At 35.6% G+C, this 24647-nt stretch overlaps 3 protein-coding genes and 1 long non-coding RNA gene across 5 annotated transcripts in view; 2 read left to right on the plus strand and 2 right to left on the minus strand.

Annotated features, from left to right (window-relative positions):
- The window catches only part of LOC147506783 (signal peptide peptidase-like 2), a 57977-nt gene that overhangs the window by 26135 nt on the left and 7195 nt on the right, over nt 1-24647 (plus strand).
- The window catches only part of LOC147506785 (putative disease resistance protein RGA1), a 49812-nt gene that overhangs the window by 11107 nt on the left and 14058 nt on the right, over nt 1-24647 (minus strand). The gene's annotated exons all lie outside the window — the stretch shown is intronic.
- On the minus strand, nt 1150-8699 carry LOC147506786 (uncharacterized). 2 transcript variants are annotated; one of them, XM_086558827.1, is made up of 7 exons: nt 8321-8699; nt 7459-7654; nt 7270-7342; nt 6370-6419; nt 4944-5057; nt 4702-4827; nt 1150-1947 (listed from the first exon to the last, which is right to left on the minus strand). In XM_086558827.1, the coding sequence occupies exons 1-7, from the start codon at nt 8634-8636 to the stop codon at nt 1917-1919; spliced, it is 906 nt and encodes a 301-aa protein (XP_086414953.1). In that variant the 5' UTR covers nt 8637-8699; the 3' UTR covers nt 1150-1916. The 2 variants fall into 2 exon arrangements, with proteins under 2 accessions (XP_086414953.1, XP_086414952.1); XM_086558826.1 differs by lacking the exon at nt 1150-1947 and adding an exon at nt 1953-2446.
- LOC147506787 (uncharacterized) lies at nt 11978-13310 on the plus strand. Its single transcript, XR_015193933.1, has 3 exons — nt 11978-12653; nt 12843-13079; nt 13175-13310. It is a non-coding gene; the product is annotated as an uncharacterized LOC147506787 (long non-coding RNA).

Below are 24647 nucleotides of genomic sequence, written 5' to 3' on the forward strand. Positions count from 1 at the left end.
AATAAAAGCCGCCAAAACAAAGATGGTTCTATTCAAAGCAGAGAATCCATCAAACATAGCTGTAAAATTGTCTAAAGTGAAGTTTGGGAGATAAGTGGTAAAACGCGCCAAGTTCAAGGGTGAAAACTGCATTTTTGCCTATGTAAAAGTGCCTTGCATTTCCCTTCCATCAAGTGAATGAAGTCATGTATAAGTGCCTAAGTCTAAGGAGACTACCACTTCAATCAGATAGTTGCCAGAACCGATTGCAATTCATTGGAGGAGACCCTGATTGGTGGAATAATTTGGAGTGGAGGACGAAACTATCGAGTCCAGATTCGCTCCTCAGTCCCAACTCTATCAATCATTAAAAAGAATAGCGGCGGCGGCGTCCTGGAGCAATGAACGGCCTCAACAAGAATATATATGATCTCACTTAGATACTACAGTTTTTGTTTACATTTATGCATCTTTGTTACAGAGACTTCTTAGTCTCTTATTGCTGTGTTTACTATGAGTGTGACATGATCTACTACTTCTAGCCTGTTTGCCCTACCTATTTTATCTCCATATATGTTAATGAATATGCACTTGGAATTTAGACTATATATATTCTACGGAGAGATGCAAAATGCATGCAAGCCTGGGATAGAATCTGTTACAAAGCTCTTAGATAAAGAGAGGGACAGATGCAAGACAAAACAAATACAATTCCTACACTGTATTTGCAGATGCACGTGGAACCATACGAAACACAGAACATCAGCCTCAGACTCCGCAATTGGTTTTCCACCATGCACAAGAAATGAAACTTTCTGTGATAAACTGGGTTATACTTCAAGAGCAAAGAACTTTTGTTGGTAACATCCTCATTTACGGCGTAATCTATCTGTACCCTTTCGTTTTCATCCCCATTTCACTCTGTGACTAAAAGGACTAGGCCATGTACCAAATAACGTGTTCCTTTTGATGAGATGGTTATCGTCTTATGAAAGCACTTTCAATGCAAATGTGCAATTAGAATGGTTGTGGTGTGAATGTGTGATCAGACAAGGTTGCTGACTTGTGCATTACGACTTGATATTCAAAGGTTATGGAACCACTCTGACTCTGCAACGACTGCAAGTGCCCATTTTATAATCTGTTAAAATAATTGTTTCTGGCCTGGGGTTATGTAGGGCATTAAACCATTAAATTAAACAAGCTGAGCACAGATGAAAAGCATACAAAACTTCCTGGAAATATGCAAGGATGTCATTGCTGACATCATGAAAGTTACACTGCAAAGGATGTTATGACTGATGCCTCCACCTCTTAATAAGCCTACATTACAACATCACAGCATGTGAGCACGCGATTGAGTAATGAACTATGAACTTACAAATCGAGAGTAAGAACATGTTTCTAAATTACATATCAAGTAACTTAATTGGCACAAGTTTGTTTGGCAGAAATGTATACACCCAAAAACTTCAGCACTCGCATGGAAATTGATGAATGACTTGTGCAGCCACTGTAAGAGAAAGTTCAGAGAAGAGGAATTGCTCTAGTTTCTAGGCGTTGTGTGGAAAAACAAATCTGAAAGCCTACATCATATACTCTGGTCATGTCCTTTTGCTAAACAGCTATGGAGGTGGACAGCAAGTAGGTTCAAGAACAGATGCAACATTCAGAACTTCCAGAGTGCCATGGGGGCAATACAAAATAGGAGTACAATACTGAAGAAGTTATGGCAGGCTGCAATTATTGGAGGCATGGTGAGCTTATGGCTGCATAGGAACAAGGTGCACTTTGAAGCAATATCCTAAATTTCTGTCAGAGCTATGTGTGCAGGACATCAGTCAAAAGACTACATGAGGATACAAGACATTGAGGTACTAAAATCTGGGGTGTGAAAGCTTGTTTTAGATTCATTACCTTCCTATTGACAGCCATCATCAAAAGTTGAGAATCAGGTTCAATAACAACCTGGAAGTGCAATTGGTGGACAATATCTAAACCTCCAAGTATACAGAGTTGTACAAGAACATGGCAGAGAAAATTGATCAGAAACAAGGTGGCGTACAACGTGCTTGTGCAATACAAGCAGTGAAAGAAAGGAGACATAAAAAGACATGAGGGATGAGAAAAGATCCTAATAAATGTGATTCTTAAGGGGTGCAGGCTTAGGAGGGATGATAAGGCCAAACAGTAAGGTACTCTGATCCTTGTGTCGTTCTTGCCGAAGACCTTGGGAGGCTATTCAGGGCCCGTAGGGATGATAAAACCAAGAAGTAACTGGCGCTGTGATCCTCATAACACGTTTGATTCAAACGCGGTATATTTATGATTGCTTGGAACTGTAAGCACTTCTCATATTCCTCTCTGCATGTGTGACTCATTTCAGACCATAAATTATCTTATGGTAGTCTCAACTCTCAACTATGTGGAATCACATTATTCCATTGTTCTCTGTTCATATTTTGTCCTGCAAAATATAAGTATTCCTTATGGAGTTACAAATTAAATAGGATTATGGCACACATGTTTTTCTAATGAAACAACACCAGTGAACTTTAAAACCGAAAGAAAAATGTAAAAAACTGAAATTCAGAGTCTGTGAGTTGAATTCTAGGGTTTACTTTCTCTGTTCTCATGCATCAGACATGATGCATACATAAGCATCTCCTTGAAACGTGATATGACAATGGCATGGAATGAAGAGTGCCATCACATGATATTGCAACATATTACGTTCTTTGTGTGTCTTAGTGCACTTATGATTCATATAGTCCACTGAATTCAGTATACCAAAGAAATAAATCAAATTTGGAATAGACATGGCAAATGGTGTAGTTCTTTATGCTGGAGAGTGGAGATAATATAACCAATTTATACATCCAGTCATATATATTAAAAAATGTTAAAACTCATCTAGATGTGTAGTGAAGGAAAATGTTGTATTTTTCTACTAGCTACATCAGCTGCAAGCAGAATTTTACCGCCAATTCACACCATCACCTTCTTGTGCTACGTTAGTTTAGTAGAACTTGTGCTGGTATATACTATGTGCTCAATGCATACCCCCAAAAAACAAAGTAGTGGAGAACGCTGCCCGACTTAATTAAATTGGATAAATAAAAGAGAGGATATTTCCTAGGGTGAAAAGCAGTACATCAACCATAGAAACCTTGCCTAGTAAAATTAATCAGTAAAATTATTCATTTCTTCGTAATTAGAACAATTCCATTTAGAAATAAATGAACGATTATAATCATAACATAATTATTAACCTTCCGAGGACTGACATAATATTCAAGGATTTCATCTTCTGGAAGTGGACTACACTTCCATTTTGGCTTGTTGGACTAGGAAACTCATCAGACTTGGTAGACTTGAAAAACTGAGAGATCATTGTTAAGGTTCTGGTCGCCATCGCCATGTTTGTAAAAAATGATTACGCAAACCTTATCTTGAAAACTACGCTGGTGTCCTTACTTGATGTGTTTGGTATTGACCGTTTTGTTATCTTAATCAGGGCAAATTTGGAAAGAAAAAAGGGACCGAAAATAAAGGATGCTCGGTCCAATCCCATATGATTAGCGATGAGAAAATAAAGGATGCTTATTGCATGCTGTTGTTTATGGAACTGATTCTTATATGATGATGGAAGACGCACTCTATATTTATGATTGCTTGGAACTGTTAGCACTTCTCATATTCCTCTCTGTATGTGTCCTCATTTCAGAACATAAATTATCTTAAGGTAGTCTCAACTCATTATTCCATTGTTCTCTATTCATATTTTGTCCTCCAAAATATAAGTATTCCTTATTGAGTTACAAATTAAATAGGATTATGACACACATGTTTTTCACTTTTTCTAATGAAACAACACCAGTGAACTTTAAAACCGAAAGAAAAAAGTAAAAAACTGAAATTCGGAGTCTGAGTTGAATTCTAGGGTTTACTTTCTCTGTTCTCATGCTTCAAACATGATGCATACATAAGCATCTCCTTGAAACGTGATATGACAATGGCATGGAATGAAGAGTGCCATCACATGATATTGCAACATATTGCGTTCTTTGTATGTCATGGTGCACTTGCGATTCATATAGTCCACTGAATTCAGTATACCAAAGAAATAAATCAAATTTAGAATAGACATGGCAAACGGTGTAGTTCTTAATGCATGCCAAATTTGTTTTTGCTCATTTGTATATCTCTTTTACAGGAATACACCGTGGTAAAATGCATCAGCTGACCGATCAGTTGAGAGCCAAAACTTTATGCTGGAGAGTGGGGATAATATAATCAATTTATACATCCAGTCGTATATATTAAAAAATGTTAAAACTCATCCAAATATAGATGTGTAGTGAAGGAAAATCTTGTATTTTTCTACTAGCTACATCAGCTGCAAGCAGAACTTTACCGCCAATTCACACCATCACCTTCTTGTGCTACGTTAGTTTAGTAGAATTTGTGCTCTGGTATATACTATGTGCTCAATGCATAAGTAATTGACCTTCGATTTGTGGCACATAGATTCAAGAATAGCTATTAGATGTACATTTCTACAAAAGCCCCCAAAAAAAAGTAGTGGAGAATGCTGCCGACTTAATTAAATTGGATAACTTTATTTTTCTGAAACGAACTGAAGTGCTATGAATCTTCATCAGTATACTGGTACAACACATTGTATACTGGTACAACACATTGTTCATAAATGGTACTTACTCATCATGAGTTACTGCACTCTTTTTGTCACTCGCACATGATATTGGGCCGTAGAGACAGATGCGTAGATCTCCCTGGACCATTAGGTGGTGAAAATGGCTTTTATACAAGTCCCAAAACTCATCACTGCCAAAGGAAACAACAATAAAGTCTACACAGTAAGGATTTTAATACAAAAAGTTTTAATGGATGTCAAGCAGAAATAATAACACAAAAAAATCTATAGAGTTCCATAGCTATACCTGACTTGCGGAAGAGTAAGCAATGAATAGCCTTTTGCATCTGTGTGCATGTCCATCACAATCACTGATAGCCTCGAAAGCCCCAAAGCATCCATGTCAATTAACTTTTTAATCCTGGACATAAAATATAACACCAAGTCACATATTACAAGACGGAGGTGTAGCAGGTGCTCAGAAGTCAGAACATTTACACAAGTCGTTAGAAGATCCAAAATTGCGAGTCAATTTTGTTGACATATAAATCAATTGATTCAGTAAGTATGCTCAATCAAGTCAACATGTAATTGTATAGAGTAGGTTGCTCAATAGTTTCTATCACTCGTTGACTTGTCATAGCCAACCTAAGGCCCCTACTTAAGGTTTCCTAAATCTATTTAGAATAATCAGACGATTAGCTTAATTTATTTCACTAGTTTGTACTTTGATTAAGATCTTTTCACTTATTACTTCGGTACCATCAGTTAGCCTACACCAAACAACAGAAACGATACATTACTGAATTTTCATCACTTCTAATGGAAAGCCCTATTGCCATCAAGATCTGATATTAGATTGATCTAGGAAAGAAGTTCTTTTGTAGTTTTGGTTTTGGTTTTGGTTTATAAGTAAAGTTTATTGATTAGGATGTAAAAAGGATACAAATGTGAGAGATAATCTCTCTAACATGGTGCAAACCAAGCACCAGACACATCCCAAGTCCTAGTGCCCGTTCTAAAGAGCTCCTTAATTAAGGTTACGCCCCTATGACGACCCACATAAAACTCCCAACCAACTACATTCTGAATGTTAGAAAAGAGATTCCAATTTTCAAGCCTATTGCTAGCAAATATGTCATCACTAGCGAATAGGCTTTCATCGTTTTGGTGATGTCATCTAGATAGTCTTGTTAAGATGAAAGGTCCCAAAACTTTCTTAAAGTTGAAATAGGCATGCTACTAATCACAAGTAATCACAACTACCCAAAAAGTACACTCCAAACGGGTTCAACTTTTTACCTGTTTTCTTTATTTAACAAGTCCAAATTTTCCAATATGTAAGTTGGTTTTTAGTTGCACAACTAGAAACAAGATCACTCCTCAAGCATTGAAGTTTCCCTTTTCTATCAAAGTCTACAATTTTCAATATGTAAGTTGGTTCTCAAAAAAAAAAAAAGTATTGACAATGGACCACATCATACTTACGCGGATGTTGATTAGGAATTGATTTTCTATCCAACTCTACAATTTTCAATATGTAAGTTGGTTCTTGAAAAAAAAAAGAGTATTGTAAATGAGCCACATTGTAGTTGCAACGATGTTGAATATTAATTAATTGTCTTCTCAACACTATCTTGCTAAAAACTTAGTGCTTAAGGGGAAATATTCCTTTTAAGGTTTGACCCAAGGGCTACAATTTGCAGAAATAGTCAAAAGCTTACATTCCTTACCTGCTTGGTGTACCACTAGCAATATTTACACGGCTCTTGAGCATGGAGACCTACATCAGCCAAAAAGAATAAGATTACATAAATATTACCGATCCAAGATAAGTACATTTTGCACCAAAGGAAAAAGGGTAAGGAAGGTGATCTGGTATTTAAGTTGCAGAATTAGACGTTAACAAACATAACAACATAGTACAGGAGTTTTCTATTCAATTACATGCTTCAAGTATGTACACTAAGCGAATATGATATTCAGTTAGATGTGTGACCTATGTACCAAAACCATAAAAAGTAGCATAGTTGATTAGCAATAGACATCCTTATTACCCTCCTGGTCATGCATTTCTTCCTGATAATGTGAAGGCGCATGTTCGTATAACGAAAACATTACAAAGAGTCAACATTGATGTAATAAACACTGTAGTAGTAAATGATGAGATAAGGCTGAAATGACTACAAATAGCATAAAGGAAGATAAGTGATAGAAAAAATGCAAGAAATGCTGACTTAGCTTCCCTTGAAATGGTTTTCAATGATTCTATGTGAATGGTGTGATACACTGATACCATAGGAATGTGTTTTAATTACAGATGCAAATCATCTATACCAGGCAGAAGGGTCTGAAGCTCCTGCATTTATCAACATGTTTTCCATATTTTCTATAAGCGAAAGTGACTTCCTATGTATCTAGGAAGCACCAACCTGTCATATGCTTATGTAGCCCGTATTTCGTTGAAATAGGAAGGTTTCAAGCCCTCCTCTCTGGTATAGACAATGCTCTTTTTGAGTACTGACTACAGATTATCTCTGATAAACTAAAAAGACCTAAATGAAATACAATTATAGTAAGAGGATAAAACAAACTTCTGATGCACTGCATGAGTAAAATTGTTCACAAATTACCTGATCCTCAACTTTCATATGTTTCGCAAAGAGCTTTGCAGCACGACAGTCTACTGTTAACGATCGCAAACCCCTAGCAGAGATCAATAAATGAAACTTTTCAACTATTTGTAAGGGAAAAAAACAAAAAACGTGAATGTTATTAATCTATAATTCAGAATAACTTGGACATTATGAATGCAAGGGAACCTGAGAAGCTCCAAAGATCTTATAGCAGATGCACTGATAACAAGAATTGCTGGGTTCCCTGGATCAACAGTTCCCTCTAAAAGCTTCCCTTCAACAAGCTCTTCTTTCCATGACGTTCCAAAAGCATCCTTCATATGTGTGCTCAAAACCCCAGCATCCTGATCCAGATCCTGAGATAGCTCCAGAATACATGTATCTGGACATTACAAAAAATATCATAGACAAATTACAGCATGAGTTGATAAAACAAAAAATGTTAAGATGCCCACTTTAAATTGGATTCAGAATCGTGGGATAACCACTTAGAAAGTGATTGTTGGTTTTTTTTTAAAAAAAAACATACAAAGTTCATAATTTATTTGTAATTTGGGCATTTACACAGCATAGAGCGCCAGAAACCGTATAGAGAAGGCCGTCATACAAAATGTCAGGTAAGTTCTCCAAAACTAGTTATGAATGAGAAAACAACATTTCACAAAATATGTACATTACAGTTAGATAAATAACTAGGCACATTAACATTTGGTGTCAAAGTATCCAGAATGGATTGTGCCTGCCACTTGTTTAGTAAACGATATTCGCAGCATTTTGAGCTAGAGTATGATCAAATTATCTACACTGCAAATGGTTTTCATATCTAAGACATTGTTTCTCTAAAAAAAAGAGCAATACAAGTTATCAACAAAGTAATTATCTGCACTGCAAGTACAAGTTATCAACAAAGTAGCAATACAAACACTAACAAAGAGCTTCAACATAAACAGCTTCCAGTAAAAGAAAAACCCTTTTCTTCCACATTACAAACAATCCAATAAACACAACATTTATAAAACATAAAAAAAAAAAAAAAAAAAGGTGGTACCTTTGAATGATTCCAACTCAAGAGAAGATAGTTTAAGGCCATTAGCAGATTGAAACCGGTTCAGAAAGAAGGTAAGCTGTTCTGAAGCAGGAAGAGAAGAAGAAGGAACAAGAGAAGTAACTGATGTTGGGTTGTTGTCATTCTTGTCTTGTTTTTGTTTATTGTTCTTGTTCTTCTTATTATTTTTCTTGTCGTTTGTTTTTTTACCACCAAGTGGTATTGTGTTTGGGTTATTAAAGGTTGTGGATTTTTCTTCTTCTTCTTCTTCTCTTGGGCGCTTTTGTTTGGAAACGACTCTTTTTTGCCCAGCAGCCATTTTTTTCTTCTTTCTTCTTCTTCTTCTTCTGTGTCTTGTTCTTAGTTCTTACTCCTTTGATTTTATTTACACCCAAAACATCTTTGAGTACACCCACACCCAAACTATATCATATACGTCGATATTAAAACACCGAAATTTCGCAATACGGTTGTCGATATCTCGCTCGCTTCTCAATCATTAGCTCTAAATTACGGACGCGCGGACGCAGTCAACATGGTCAAGACGGGTCAATATAGTCAGGATACGGATTTTGATTTTTTTTTAAAAAAAAAAATCAAAATAATATTAAAAAACTCAATTTTTTCATTTTTTTGTTTTGTTAAGACTTATGACATGTTTTTAAAGTTTGATTAAGATATATTAAACTTAATTTTGTAGCTATTTATCTTTAATAGTTTTGAATTTATGAATGTTGATACATTTAATTTAGTTTTTAATGTTTAATTTATATAAAATAAAATTATAAATATTAATTAATTTCCGCGTCCTTTGCCGCGTCCGTGTCCTATTTTTTTGAACCGAGTCGCTCGTCAGTGTCCGCATCCGTGTCCATGCAACATAGATCATTAGTACGTGCAGCTGGGACATTGCTTATGTTGATGTTCTCCAAAAATGGTCGAAATAAACTCTATGAATTTCACTTAACAATATAATGAACTTAATCACACAAACATAACCATATCATGATATGCATCCTTGGACCTAACAAATATATGGATGACTGGATTGATTTCATTTTTAAGATTAGCTAGGATCGGAGATGGTGTTATACGCGTTAGTTAGTTATATGTATGCGCATGCATCCACTGAACTTAATTGAGTCACTAGCTAATCTTTCTCACAACCATCTAAGGGTCGACGCTGAAGAGGGACGACTACTTATTCGCACCCACGGAGTGACTGGGTGGCTCAAGAGTTGAAGCAAGGGAGAGTGAGGTGGATCAAATCTTAATTACAAGAAGGGTCTCAATATCTAGAGGGGGAGGTTAGGAGATGTGTAGTGATTTTTGTCCCAAGAACTGCTGGACTATCTACACGTACGTTTGGCAAGAAAGTGATTAGTTAAGAGATCAACACTAGTGGAAGATCTATGGAGCAAAGGAAACTTTCAAGTTGTAGCTGAGATTCCACGTACTTCCGGCCCCAGTACAAGTATTTTCTGAGTACCCCACTGTAGGCTTGGACTCAATCTTTAAGAAAGCATGGAAAATGCTTGAAGAAGAAGATGATGGAATCTTAGGATTGTACGGCATGGGCGGCATTTAAGGAAAAGCAACTGTGAGTTTCTAACAAAAATTGGTGCTATTTTGACTTTGTCATATGGTTAGTGATATCTAAGGATGTATACTATACCAGCTGGGACTTGTTCAAAAAGACATTGGAGAAAGACTGATCGGCGGAGCCAGGGGGGCCCCAGGGTACACCCTGGCGTACCCTCAACTTCACCCAAAAAAAAAAAAAAAAAACTATCACTGATATGGCACAAGTGATAAGGAAGCAAAAAAAAAAAAAAAAGGTGGCATATACGAGCTGACTCGAGGACGTTGATGGATTGCGAACTCCTACGTCTTTGGATCATATGATTCTAGTGAGCAAGCAATGCCCACCTGCACCAAGGAAACCAAAATCACTCTCAACGAAGAAAAGAAAGGCATCCTCAAATGTTTGCTATAGTAGAATGGAACTGATTTTTCCTCCTTTAGTCCCAGATCTAGGCAGCAAGATCAAGAAATCGCGTATCTCATACTTCACCACAAACTAACTCATTATCTATCACCTTGATGATATTTGGTATGCAAATTGTGTTATTATGTATTTAGTAATTTCAAAATTTCATGGGCTACTGAGGTAGAAACGAAACAAAAGGGATGTGTTGATGTTTGAATTCTCACTATCTGAATGATCAATATTTGGTTTGATACTTTTTGAAATCTCAGATTTACGTTCATTTTCAGAAATAGTACTATAACAAGAATTGATTTTCATAATAGAATTCTTCAATAGGATAACAATAGGATGATTTCTAAAAACACAAAGCGTTCGGGAGGTGAAACTTCTGTTGAGGGAATTGAACTTCAAAATTTGGTCTCCTACCGCTTCAAGCCTTGGATGTTGATCGCTTCCGATCATCATATCTTTAGGATTTATAACTTAACGAGGTCGTACTCGGGTTGTGCGGCCACCTTTTCTGTTTGATCTGCAACTGCTTCTTCCTGACACTTGGGCTCTGACGCTCTTGCCTTCTGGCTCGAAAGCGAGATCGATATCCTGGAACTCTAAGCTGCCATTGAAGCAATTATTGAACCAAAAGCAAAGCACATAATTACTTCTTTGCATAACATGTCTTGATCCTTGTGAGTCGTTTGCTGCTTTCGATAAGCAAAAGTTGATCCATTTTGCTCGACTTTATTCCAATGATTTTTCAGAGATAGATCAGATGAAATTATCGGATCAGCTTGAGAATTATATCATTGATGTGCATTCCGATACTAAGTTTGGCAAAGTAAATGGAATTAGCAGTCTAGCCAAAAAAATAGTTGAGACGAAGAAAGAGATTGTTCTGTGATCGGCTTTAAATTTTTAGTTAAAAAAAATTAGTGTGTTGTTTTTTTTATGCTTGGTTTCTGGGTGGCTCACCCTCACTTACATTCCTCCGCCACTGACTGGGATTGTCATGGCCAGATAGGAAGGTTCGATACTCGCGCTCCAAAGACATATTTAATGTCTTAATGAAGAAGAAATGTGTGTGGAAGACATATATGGGAGCGACTTGATTTTTCAATCATAAGAATACAACTATCCGACTCTCAAAATAAGTCCAAGGTAATATTTGCCACGCGGTCAGAGGATGTGTGTGGATTCACGGAGGCAGACAGAAAGATCAAGGTTGGAATGCTTGAATTGGGACCAGGCATGCATGGACACTTTATTTCAGAAGAAAATAGGACAAGATGCCCTTGATTCTCTTTCAGAAATATACCAAAGCTAGCGGTTAGCTAGGTGAAAGCGTTGCTAAGGAATGTCGTGGTCTACCTTTACCACTTATCACCTGTTAAATTACCAATTTATCTGAAAGTTCAAAATTTATATATATATATAAAAGCTCGCGCATATTCTCTCTCCTCACCATATCATTTCCATTTTCAGACCTTTGAGCGAATATGACGGGCTCTAAAAAAATCGGATGGAATTATAATTAGTTACACCTCCCCAGATTTGTTTAAATCTCCCTAATCTATGCTTAATTTTCTATAGACTCCTCAAATTAAAAAAAATAAAAATAAATAATAATAACAAAGTAAATAAACCTCATCCAAATTCTATCCAAAACCTAACTTTTCTCCTCAAACTACGATTGTCTCTTATCTTTTTCCCTCTACCAACCAAGAGTTCACAATAGCCCCACTAGCATCGAGCCAAACTGAGACACAAAAATTACTACTTTTATGAAGGATTGTGTTATGAGGTTTTAGTGCCTCTGTTTCTTATAAAGATTGAGCATATCAGTGCCGGACTGTGTTCTAAGTTTTTAAACTCTTGCGTTGCCATATTACACAACTCCTGGACTTGAAAATGGAAAAAGAAAATGGTCTTCATCAGTTCCCCATGTAGTCCTCACTCTACAGCAACTGTGATACTGGAGTTGTCTGGGTTTGTGTTCTTGCTTTACGTTTTTGGTAAAGAAGTTTATGTGTCCCAAATTCAATTTTTGTTTGTCTGTAATGGAAAGGAGTCTTTTTCTTTTTGTCCAACATTGTACTTTGAGTAGCTCTTACATCCTTTTACGTGGGTGATGAAAATAGCGGTGGCTGCCAGAGGGGGAATGGAGAACTCTAAGGCCGGCTTTGCAGTGGGTGTACATGACGAGAGCTTTTGCCTATAGGGATGCTCTCAAGAGCTTTATACATGGTTATCAAGAAGGCATACAACAAGTCATGTCAAAGAAGGAAGAAAGTAATCCTCAACAGCCTAAAGATATTTCAAAGAAATCTAGATGATCGACAAAGGAACTTTGTAAGTTGACCTCAAGAGTTTAAATAATAAAATAGAATTACTGCATTGGCTATAGCTAATAACTATGTTGTTAAGTTATACATTCTGAACGAAGACTACTTGCGCTCTACATCTCTTATATTATTAACTATGCTCTACATCTCTTATATTATTAACTATTGGAAAGTTTATCGTAAATTTGGCTCTCAGTTTTGGGGTTTCTCCGCGACTGCTGCTACTGAAGTTGGAACACAGTACCCAAAATTTCCAGGAGTTACGGTCTGCAATATCAACGTAGTGAACTTCCAGGCTCTCTTACAAAAATGTGATGTAGATAAGATAGTCTGGGAGGGGAAGGTCTTGCATGGTCGGGTTTTCCAGGCAGGTTTACAGGTAGACACTTTGTTGTTTGCTGCCACTTCTCTCCTTCAATCGCTCTATTGCAAGGTATGCTTTTCTTGCAATAGTTTTTCTTCAATCGCTCAACTGTTTTTATATGATTTTTCATGAAAGTATTACCCCACTGTTGTTCCTATGTTCAGCAACAAACTGACGTGAAAGTGCGTCAGTGTCAGGACCACTGTTTCGTTGTTGAGCACCAACCTGTGGAGTGGTTATTTCGGATGTAGATACACTATTCTGGTCAATCTGTCATAGAGCATTCACCAGGATGTCATATTCCTCAATTTCATTACCAATATTTCATGGTAGACAAATGTTCGAAGAGCTTTTCCATTAACCGTTTGTACTAGATACTAAGCCAATTGACCCCCATACGAGCTCTCTATCCTCTCCCCATTAAACACTTTGCAAGATCCAGAACTGTAGCTATATGTACAGTGTATGAGACATGCCAAGGAACTCCCCCTCCAACAAAGGATGGACACTGAGCTACACCTTTAAAAGTACAAAGCTTTTGGGGATTAATTCTTACCTTCAAAATGCTCAACCACCTTCGCTGTTTATAGCTTGAAGTTGCTTCCCTAAAAGCATTTCATTAGCTTTTTCACTATACATAGGCATACTTTCAAACAATTCCACCAGTCTGATTGAAGGCATTTATGCTATTACTAGAAACAGAGATCAACCGTTTCAAATGGAACCATCCTTTTAACTAAATATATAAGATCCAATTATAGTCATATTCACTAACAAGAACAATAGAATTTATTTCGTTTACATTCTTAAATACCATCACTTTCCAGCTTATTTCTCACACGGATTTGAAATACTTCTGGATCCTCTGTGAGCAAAGGGACGCCAGGAAGCATTTTATAAATCAACGCTGAAAAAAGGTTCTTGGAGGCAAAAATGTGAATGACTGTAACACTGGTTCTATTACAGGTTGGTCAACTTCCCCTGGTTGTTAGAGTTCTAAGGGACATCTCCCGAGGGGACCCGAATTTTTAAGGAAGTTTCTATTATGTAAAGATACAAGGCTGAAACCAACTAAGGCCGTATCCTCTTTTTCTCTCTTTTATCACCAACCTTCTTCACCATTAACAACTATATAATATTAGTGTGGTTATATAAACAACATAGTTAACTCTTCAGTTAAGAGCATGGCATCTAAATCATTTTTTAAGACAGGCAGCTCTATGTGCGTATGAATATTTTTTTTTTTTTTTTATGATAGTACAGAATCAGCATAATAGCGATCAGTACCAGGTATGCCATCCAAGCAGCCTTCCCAGAGATCAAGCATAGTTCCTTTAAATTGACCATTCCAGAACTGCATATTATAAATAATTAGGTGTCAAAAACTAACAACATGAATATCCCACTAAAATCCAAATCAGTAATATAATCATCAAACTTTGACAAGTTTGAAAGTATTATGCAACACCTAATCAATTAGTCAGACAGGAACCTCTCAAGGATTTTCCACAAGAAGAGAGAAGCAACAGGCCATAAAATATGCCAAAGGCTATATGAACTTCTGATGAGCGCTCTGATAAGCGCATAGTAGCTTTATTGAATCGAAGACTCTTAATTAGCCTTTTAAAGTTATAACAACAGTAAGAACCAGATTTACTTTTAATTGGGCTTGGGGAAATGTGGGTCATATATGAAACGTAAGCTTTTCATGAAGCTCACAAGTTGTGGGTAGCAAGGTTTCAACATAACCCAAGCCAATATCACAAGTTTGAACCAAGTAGGAGGGGATTTAAGGGATTATGATAAATAAGACGGCAAACAACAACTATGACTGGCAAATTAGCCGCAATAGTCGCTATTAGTGGAGTATATCATGCTGAAGAAAAAGCACCTTTGACTGACACTACAGTAAATAACATATGAGTGACAGGACAAGAAAACAGACAGCAAATTGAATCAGCAGTAACAGTGTAATACACTGGAATTAAGGCTCGGCTCAATGAGGGGTGATTATGCAAACCACCAAGAATACAAAAAATTAAATAGATAAATAAATTTGGAAAAAAAAATTATAGGAATTGAGCGGTACAAATCTGAAATACTATAGTTTCCGATAAATTATCTGACATTATAAAGAACATGATACTAATTTCAACAATGCCATTCTTTAAAAGAATCTTAGGATTGTTCACCAGTGACTATCATGGACTCTGTCTTTCATTCACCGAAGTCCAAACTTGAGCTGCAAAAGAACCAAGTAAAAAAGGATGATTTAGTTTAAGTGGTAGAGCTACATATACAGCAGGCATATAGGGGATGGACAATCATTTTGTGACGATTAAAATTAAAACTAATAATTAATACACTAAAAAACAACATTACTCAGGGCAAGTTTTGTCATAGGGATCTACTATAGTGGTTATCAAATGGTGGTCCACTTGATGTTGCATATGTGCAGAATTTATATCTGAGTTAGTGTTCACTGCACTGTCGTAGATAAATGTTTTGCACTGTAAAGTTATAAAATCCGGAGTCTCTGCATCTGGCTGTTAGCAATATCAATCCAACTTCTTTTATGTACCTTTGGAAGGTAAAATAGGTATTGCATGACGTACCATTTGTGTAAGGTCCCGATAGAGTGAAATTAAGAAGTAGTCCACCCTTTGAACATGCTCCTGATTCTTCGAATCTCACTCTCATTAAATGTATTAGAATGGTTATTCAACTCTGGAAACAACTTCAATTACATTCTCAGTCGAGGTCGAGGTCCTGCTTTCGAGCTAAATGAATCAAGATATAACTGATAAAAAATTACTTTAAGACCACTGGTTATGAATAAGTCTAACAATGGCTTCATAGACTAATATACCAGCCATAAGCCATATCATTTGAATCGAAACTAATGCACCAAGGATCTCGATTCTGAAGAAGCCATACGATTGACGTGGAGTTGCCTCCCAACCATATGCTTTGCAACTGCCCGAGGCCTGAGAATTGTGTTTCTCAATAGCTTAAACATGTTCTTATAGAGCAGAAAAAAAAATGTAAAAAGAAGAGAGAGTCCAGTCGTTGCACTAACCACAGAGCAGCTGAAATCCATTCTCTTAAAGTATGAGCATTCAACATAGTTTCAGCTGTTGTAAAAGTTTATGATACTACCACAACTGCAATTATGATTGAAAGTGCAACAACAGCATCATGTACTTCATCACAGCAGATGATGTCTTCATTCATGATTCACCTTCAGTCCAGTAGGACAGTATCGTCCAGAACCAGCATGCCCTTATGCTTTAGAATTCAGACGAACTCAAACAATTGTATTCATGAAAAAAAAAAAACCTTTCACAGCTACCTGTGGAGAAGGCTTATACATCCACAAGTCTTCCCTAAGGAGGCCTCCTTGACATTGTCCTGCGGTGCCACGAATACACCAAGAAAAGCCAAGTAAGAAAGAAAACTTTAAAGGGTATTGTACTACCCATGTCCTTCTGTGAGGAAATCGACAAGGATGTCGTGTGCCTAACACATTTTGACTTTTTAAGCTTCCTACTTTTGACTTTCTCCTTTCAAATATTGTTTATTTACACACCATGCCATGCAATCTTAAACCAATTTCCACCACCAATGGATGTTCTATAGTCTCTACCTCTAGACTCAACTTGAGCTCCAATAAGAAATTCCATTTTTCTCCAGAGACAACCAAATTTGATGCGTGAGTGTGTTTGTGTATAAGTCAGTGACTCAACTTGAGCTCCAATAAGAAATTCCATTTTTCTCCAGAGCCAACCAAATTTGATGCGTGAGTGTGTTTGTGTATAAGTCAGTTAGTGTGTGCGTGCACACATGTGATAAGAGATGATCATATGTGAGCTACTTCATGTTCTAATCTTTGCCATGAAAGGGTGTCTAGCTGACTCAGTGTTTGTATGGAAACAAGTTACGATCTATCATACATTATTATTAGTCATAGACTTATATCCATAAAAAAGATATAGTTATTGGTTTATAGCAGTTTTCAAGGATAACCCACAAAGGAAAAATTGCTCATTAAGTATCTAGCGGAACAACAAAAAGATAGTGAGATTTTAATGCAAACCTTAAGGAGAAAATAGAGCAATGTTAGAACTAATAATTCCCCCGTAGCAATTGCGACATCCAGTTGCCTATAAAGCAATATCTACAAAACTAATTTAGCCAATCATTTTCGGGGACGTATCAAGCTAAGAAAGTGGACTCATAAAATGCGGATGCAGGAAACGCTATCCGCTTTCTATAGCAGATATACAAATTTGAGGTTTTAGACGTCAACCACAAAGAAGTCATTACTAAACGCGAAGAGCTACATGAAACAAATACAAGAGAAAAACAACTTCAGCAATATATTGAAAACTTGAGAAAAGAAAATGCCTATTTAAAGTCAATAAATGAAGCATTGCTTATAGGAGGACCATATTGGGAAATGGACTACCTTAGCATCCCAAATAATTCATCAGAATTGGATGAGGATTAACGTAGTGTTAGATCTATCAAATTTATTTTTTAAGTTATTTTCGAGCTGAATTCTATATTGGATGAGGATTAGCACAGTGTTAGATCCATCAAATTTATGTTTTTGTTTTTTTCGATTTGAATTATTTATAGTTCATCATAACTTAATGAAATATTTATTTTTCTCTACATTTGCATTTACTTTTACAAAAAAATTAAGTTTTACATTTGTTATACAGATGAAGGCAAACAACCGACTACCAATAATCACGGCAGACATGTACACAGGTTTAGATGATAGTACTAACAACTCAATGGTTAGAGAAAAAAGATTTAGCGCTATCACAGTCACAAAAACCCCTGAAATTGTAATAGATTTCAATGTTGATGAAGAAATTGCAGAATGTATTGAAAAAAATGGAATTGCCTCAAGGAATGAAGGATTTGTCAACCGAGTATTCAAGATCAAACTTGAGAAATTTATGATGAATTTACGCAACAACCAATATTTTGAAAAAGGTAAATCAATACGTTTTACATTTACTGATTGTTAAAAATTAACAAATCAATGTTAGAGATAAAAAATGATAATAATAATAATTATTATTTTACAGCTATCTACAGGATAAATTTTCGACCCAGAAGATTTCCAAGAGCAAATATTTTTTTATTTTTACAGGCCGTAGAAAAGAAAGAATATGCCAACAACGAGGAAAACAAGGACACACACCCAACTGTAGCAGAAGCAACTTAAAGGACATTCGAATTAGAAAACGAACAAGTTTTCTATATCAACAACACGTAAAACCATCGAGCGACGGACATATAGTACTATGAATAAAAGCTTACTATTTATGAACATTAGTCACTATTGAAACTGCTATTTTAAATTTTAGATTAAAACATATTTCTTGCTTCACTTTTAGCCTTTAGCTCCACGTTAATTTGGCAAAATGTACTTTGTCCACCGTCCACCAATAAAAGGAAAATAAACTTTTTCATCCATTCCCTTGTGAAAACGGGGGCAATGTGTATGTACTATGGGTATTATTTTGCCAATTTACATAGCCATGTAGTGAGGTTTATGGTCCAAAAAATATCCCAATTATCAAGAATGTTTTGCAATTGAACAGTTCCCTATACATTTTGATATATGACAAATTTTTAAGTAGAAATTGAACAAAAAACAGAGAACATGTCGCATTTCGTTAAAATGGTACCTGAAATGCATTACATTACGTTTATAGACCAATAGGGCAAGATCCAGTAGCTTATGTATTGGAATGACAGAGAGAGTGGTACCTTTTGGCCCTGGGGAATAGAAGAACGGAGCTTTTGGATATTGGAATTGATGGAGAGGGCACGCTGACGGAGCGATTGTTCTTCAACTGTGGATATGGGGAAGAAGCTGGAGGCCGACTCTTGCAACTCCTTTGCCAGCTCCCCCAATCTCCTTGCTTAAGTTAAAGTCTCCGATCATTTGATTTGGGGTGTGCTCTGTAACTTAATTTGAATAGAAGTTGCCGATACAAATACCGCTTAAAATATATCTTATCAAATTTGTTGGGCCTAGGCCCAATAGTACAATAGAAGTTTGAAAAAAAAAAAAAAAAAACTAATTTAAGATATATATACAAAACTAAATTAGAATCCTACGAAAATCCAATCTAATTGAGCCTCCAAATCATGCCTTATCTCCTACACGTAGAAGTTTGAAAAAAAAAAACTAATTTAAGATATATATACAAAACTAAATCAGAATCCTACGAATATCCAATCACATAGTAATTGAGCCTCCTACGAAATATCATGCCTTATCTCCTATATATGTACAAAAAACAAACAATCGCGACTACACATATCGAAAAACCGTAGTCTACTTTCTTCCTCTTATCCATTATTTACAATTCTTTTTACGAAGTTCATTTCATATTGATTAGTTTTTTTTTTTTTTTTTTTTATTATTATTATTATTATTATTATTATTATTATTATTATTATTATTAATATTAAAGAGTATTGGATAAATAATTTATAAATTTTATTATGTATATTGCAGATAATGTCGTATGAAAATTACAGCTTATGTAAAAAAAAAATTGCTAAAGGAAATTCTAGAAGGAGGACTTAACGTTCAGCAAGATCCAGTCTACAACACAGAATTAGAGAACGGACGATTCAAAAGCACTATAACATTAAAGGTACCAAAAGACTTATTCTTTAACAATGAAGACGTCGTAGTTAAAGAAATTGATGGAAGCACTACATATTCTGTTGCAAAAGCAGAGGATTTAGCAGCTTTTCACGCAATACAGTTTATAAAGGATAAACGTGATATCGAAATTGAAGACTTCAATTTCAAAGAACTTACGAAGAAAAGAAAAGAGGTTGAAAAAAAACATAATCAACTCGACGTCCTCAGAAATATTATGCTAGATTGTTTGGTTGATGATAAACACAACAAAGATAAGATATATTGTCTCGAAGAAAAAATTAAAGAAATGAAAGACATTGAGAAAAACCAAAACAAGGACAAAAGCAACAAAGAGGAAAAGAACGGTTTCAGAATTAAAAAAAAGAAAATCTTGAGGATTAGTACGCTTCTTTGGTATCATACACTGCAAATGTGAGATTGTTGACAGTACAATAGTACATAACTTGGTTTAGTTTGGCAGTAGTTTTTTTTTTTTTTTAAAAAAAATTTATTGAGTATGATGTGAAAGTCACAGAGATGTTTAGCCATCAAATTGAAGAACTCTACTTGATTGGAAGTCGATTATATGATCAATTGAAGAAAATCGAATGATATTAACAAAAATTGAGTTACTGGCTAAAACTATTCATGGGCGTGGAGGGTTATCTTACGTTCTTACTAGCAAAAGTTGTGTGATTATTATTGGCTTTGACGTGGCAGTAGAAGGCACTTAATTCTGACACGATATCCTTTTGACTGATTGTTTTCGTTTAATTGGGTATCTCAGAAAAATGCTTGGCACGCAACAACACTAGCTAGAAGTCTCGGAAGTAGATTCGTATAGTACCTTATATCTATTTTTCTTGGTCAAGTAGTTCAAGTATATTGGGAGAGATCCCCCCTGATCGAGATACCTTTGTGAAAAAAACAGATACAAGAAACAACATGGCCGGAGGCGACTCTCCTATGTGGAAATTAGCCTAGAAGTAACTTGGACTGGAATGCTTTAAAAAATGTGTATGTAATACGTTACTTGGCTAATGTTGTGGCTAGAAGTAACTTGGACTGGAATGCTTTTGAAAACGTGCACATAATACGATACTTGGCTTAATATGGAAGATGCTCTAAACACCCAAGAAAAATGAGTGAAAATATGGAATGGAAAAAACTGCAGGTAGACAAACCGCTAGGAATCTCACACACAATAGAAGTCCTACATACATAAATTGATGGTAACAGGCCTACTAGGCCAAGGACTACACTGCACTGTTGGAATATTTATATATAAATATTTTCAATTGAACTCCAAGGAAACCCCACTAGAGTACAAATGAATGCCAATTTTTTATAATGCCGTCATACACTCAACTTTGGTTTTCACTTCTCTAGAACAGCCCACTATATCTCCCTTCTTGGTAATAAAATAATTCTTCCAATTTTCCATATATTTAACACATTCAGCTGCTGTTTTTGTTGCCATATGACGACGGGCAATTTCCCTTAAAATGACTAAATAATCTTCACGATAACCCAGACAACTAGAATCAATTAAACTTATTAAACTGCAAGCACATATCCTTCAAAACAAAGTAAACAAATTAAATTAGACAAAATATTAGTTAAATGTAATTTGGTGTAATGATAAGAGACAACATTCTTAACTATTTATAAGTAAAATAAGTACACTTAAACTTGATAATTGATTTATATACGCATGAATAGAAGACTATACGCTATCCGGACTCATCTTCATGTAGTTCAGAACACCCAAGTCCCCAACACATGCACATATACAACTCATCTTACTTTGTCTCTTAAGTATCTTAAGCAATTGGACTAAAACAAAATTTGACTAAAACAACTTACCCATCCATGGCATCTACAGTAGGGGAAATGAGTTTGTGGCTAGAGGTGTAAGGAACGATGAGGGAAGAACTTCTACAATTCCACCCAAACAAACTTCAGACGTCATAACTTCCTCTTTTTTTGTTGTAAGCACATAAATAATAGATCCTGTACGCGTGGTCTTCCAATGACAAGTCAAAGAAACAAAATAAACCAAAAAAACAAAATTGAAAATAAGTAGAGACCAAACCAAAATAACATAGCCCATTTCAAAGCTTTTACAATTTGCCTTATTTTCTGTCAAAAGCTCAAAGTCTTCTAAATATGTATATATTTTACGAAAGCCCAAACTTTGGCCCATAGTCCATTAATTCATTGGAGTTTTGTGATGGTGTAGGTGTCTAAACATCGAGTTGTCCATAAAATCATTTTGGCCTCATTGTTTTTTTTTTTTTTTTTTTTTTAAACCCAATGCATTTTCTTTGAAAGGAGTAGTGTTACACGGACTTACTTTTTAAACATACTATTGCGACTTACTATTTGGATAATGTTGCTTTGCATTACAATACACGCGGATACGTATCTCTATGTAAATCAATGATTAGGACTTTTGACACATTAGTAGATATAAATAGTAGTTCAAAATGTGAAATAAGTTGGTTGGTGTAACATTACTGCTTTTTTTTCCTGGATGCACTATTCATAAATACAAAATACACTCTAATACTTTGTTCAAACAATGTTAAACCATATTCAAACAACATTATGTAAAGTTGCAAATCTGTTTGTAATATTTTAACTATAAATTCCACATACCTTGATAAATAGTAGCAGATAAATAATAGTTTAGTTAATACGAATTTTATCCTTCTAATTCTTTTTTATTCTTCTTCCGTCACAACTTAACGTTTGGTAAGTGCAAGTTTATACATCAATAAAAAGTTCTTAATAAATAATACTCTGACCAAGGACACATTTTCATTAAAAAATTACACTCAACCACAATTAAATGGGTTAACAAACTTTATTATGGGCTATGTTTAAGATGTACTATAGCCCTAAGAAGTGCACTATGGGCCTAAGCGATAAAATTGGACTGTATGCAATTTTAATATACTTTTGAAGTAACATTTTTTATACATAATAATAAAATGGAAAAAATTATATAAAAACGGACTCCGTTCGTTGAACGGGTCCAAAAATCTAGTATATATAGAAGGGGCAATTCTATGAATATGAGGCTCAGAGGGATATATAGGTAGGACACGTACACCTAGGGCTAGGGCTGGCAATGGGTTGGATCGGTCCGGATATATGCAAATCCAAAACCGATCCGTTTTTCAACAATATAGACCTAGAATCGGACCCGATCCGAACGGATATTTGAGTTAGAGAACCAGAACCGAACCGAAAACTTTTTTTTATTCCGGATCCGATCCGTTCCGAACCAATAAGCTTAATTTCAACCCGGTGAACCGAGTTTTTTTTTATAATTGGATCCTAATTTTTGTTATATAAATATTAAATAATTTTTTTTTTGCTAAACACAAACACAAAATACACAAATCCAAAAGGCATAATGAATTATTTGAAATCCAAATTTGTAAGGGAGGATTTTCCTTTAAATAGAAACCATCTTTTTATTATGTAAAAAACATATCATAATATTACATATGTATTTTGCATATGTTATTTTGAAACTTTAAATATTGCAATGTTGCGGTAATAAAAATATATGGTGGAGGAAAATTAGGAAGAATAAGACTAAAAATTTTAATCGGATCAGGCCCATAACGGTTCGGTACATACTTAATCCAGAACCAATCCAATAAGAGTCAGTTCGATTTTCAAGACCAGGTGAATCGATCCAATATGCTAACTACCTATCCCAGACCCGTTTTTATTGGTTCGGACCGGATCGGGTATCGGTTCTTATCCGACCTATTGCCAACCCTACCTAGGGCTGTCAATGGATCGGTTTGGGTTGGGTTTTAGAAAATCTAAATCCGAACCGATAAGAAAATTGATAATCCAAAACCAAACCGAACCGATAAGAAATATTGCAAACCGAATCTGAACCGAAAACTATAAAATCAATTAAATCTTAAATTAAATCAATTAATTTCAATCACATAATTAATAAACATATACAAAATTAATCATAAATATTACTAAATGTCATCTTTTCGGTTCGGGTTCATCTCGGTTCGGTAGAGGGTAAACCCAAAACCAAACCAATATCTTATTGGTTCGGTTCGGTTCGGTTTCGGGTCGGTAAAAAATAAATCAAATTACTCCAACCCAAACTGTTTTTTATCGGTTTGATTCGGATCGGTTATCGGGTTATCGAAACCATTGACAGCCCTACGTACACCTAGTCTTTGGGGACAACACTTCCCTCATCTTGGTTCCAAACCATCATTTTTCTGTAACATGTTACGAACATAGATGAAATGGGGTAAACGAATAAGTTGGTTTTCAGTGCACTGTTAGCAAACATTCGAACATATACGATCAATTGCAATAAATGGGTGTTGTATAGCAGGTCTTAATCCAAGGTTGCAGAATGCAACTCTTAAGGGTGTTTGCTTCTAATTCTTACCACATTTTCAGTTTTGCACATTTGATATCCACTAGAAATATAGGTACAATTTTTTTTATTTCGGGACTTCCAATTCGATCTATCTGAGAAGTAAATTTGGCGGACGTGCAAATTGCTAAGGATTCGACTCAGTTTCCAGATGATTCTTCTTGGCGCAGAGGTTTCTCTAAGGAACCGCATGTTTTTCTCTTTCGTTTAGGGAAACAAGGCCTATGACTGCTTGCATAGTCAGCAAGGAGATGAGTGCTTATTGCATGCTGTTGTTTATGGAACTGATTCGTCATTCTTATATGATAGAAGGCGCGTTTGATTAGGTTGATTATGACTGATTTGATTCCTATCAAACCAAATAAAGTAGGCCAGGTTTGCAAAGAGGGTACGGTTATGTAGAGTTGTGTCTGTGTCATGGGGCTCAGTTAGAATACGGATTAGGATGTCTTTGAAAGATGTAGTTTTGTATTCGAAGTGTCAGGGGGCCGGGGCTGCAAAACCATATATTGGTTATAAG

This window comes from Coptis chinensis, chromosome 4, assembly GCF_015680905.1.
Source record: "Coptis chinensis isolate HL-2020 chromosome 4, ASM1568090v1, whole genome shotgun sequence".
NCBI lineage: Eukaryota > Viridiplantae > Streptophyta > Magnoliopsida > Ranunculales > Ranunculaceae > Coptis > Coptis chinensis.

Coding starts and splice junctions, on each gene's coding strand:
- LOC147506786 (XM_086558827.1), bottom strand. CDS start 8,636: ATGGCTGCTGGGCAAAAAAGAGTCGTTTCCAAACAAAAGCGCCCAAGA. Junction 7,343..7,458: donor AGATCTTTGGAGCTTCTCAG/GTTCCCTTGCAT, acceptor GATCTCTGCTAG/GGGTTTGCGATCGTTAACAG. Junction 4,828..4,943: donor CTTACTCTTCCGCAAGTCAG/GTATAGCTATGG, acceptor TTCCTTTGGCAG/TGATGAGTTTTGGGACTTGT.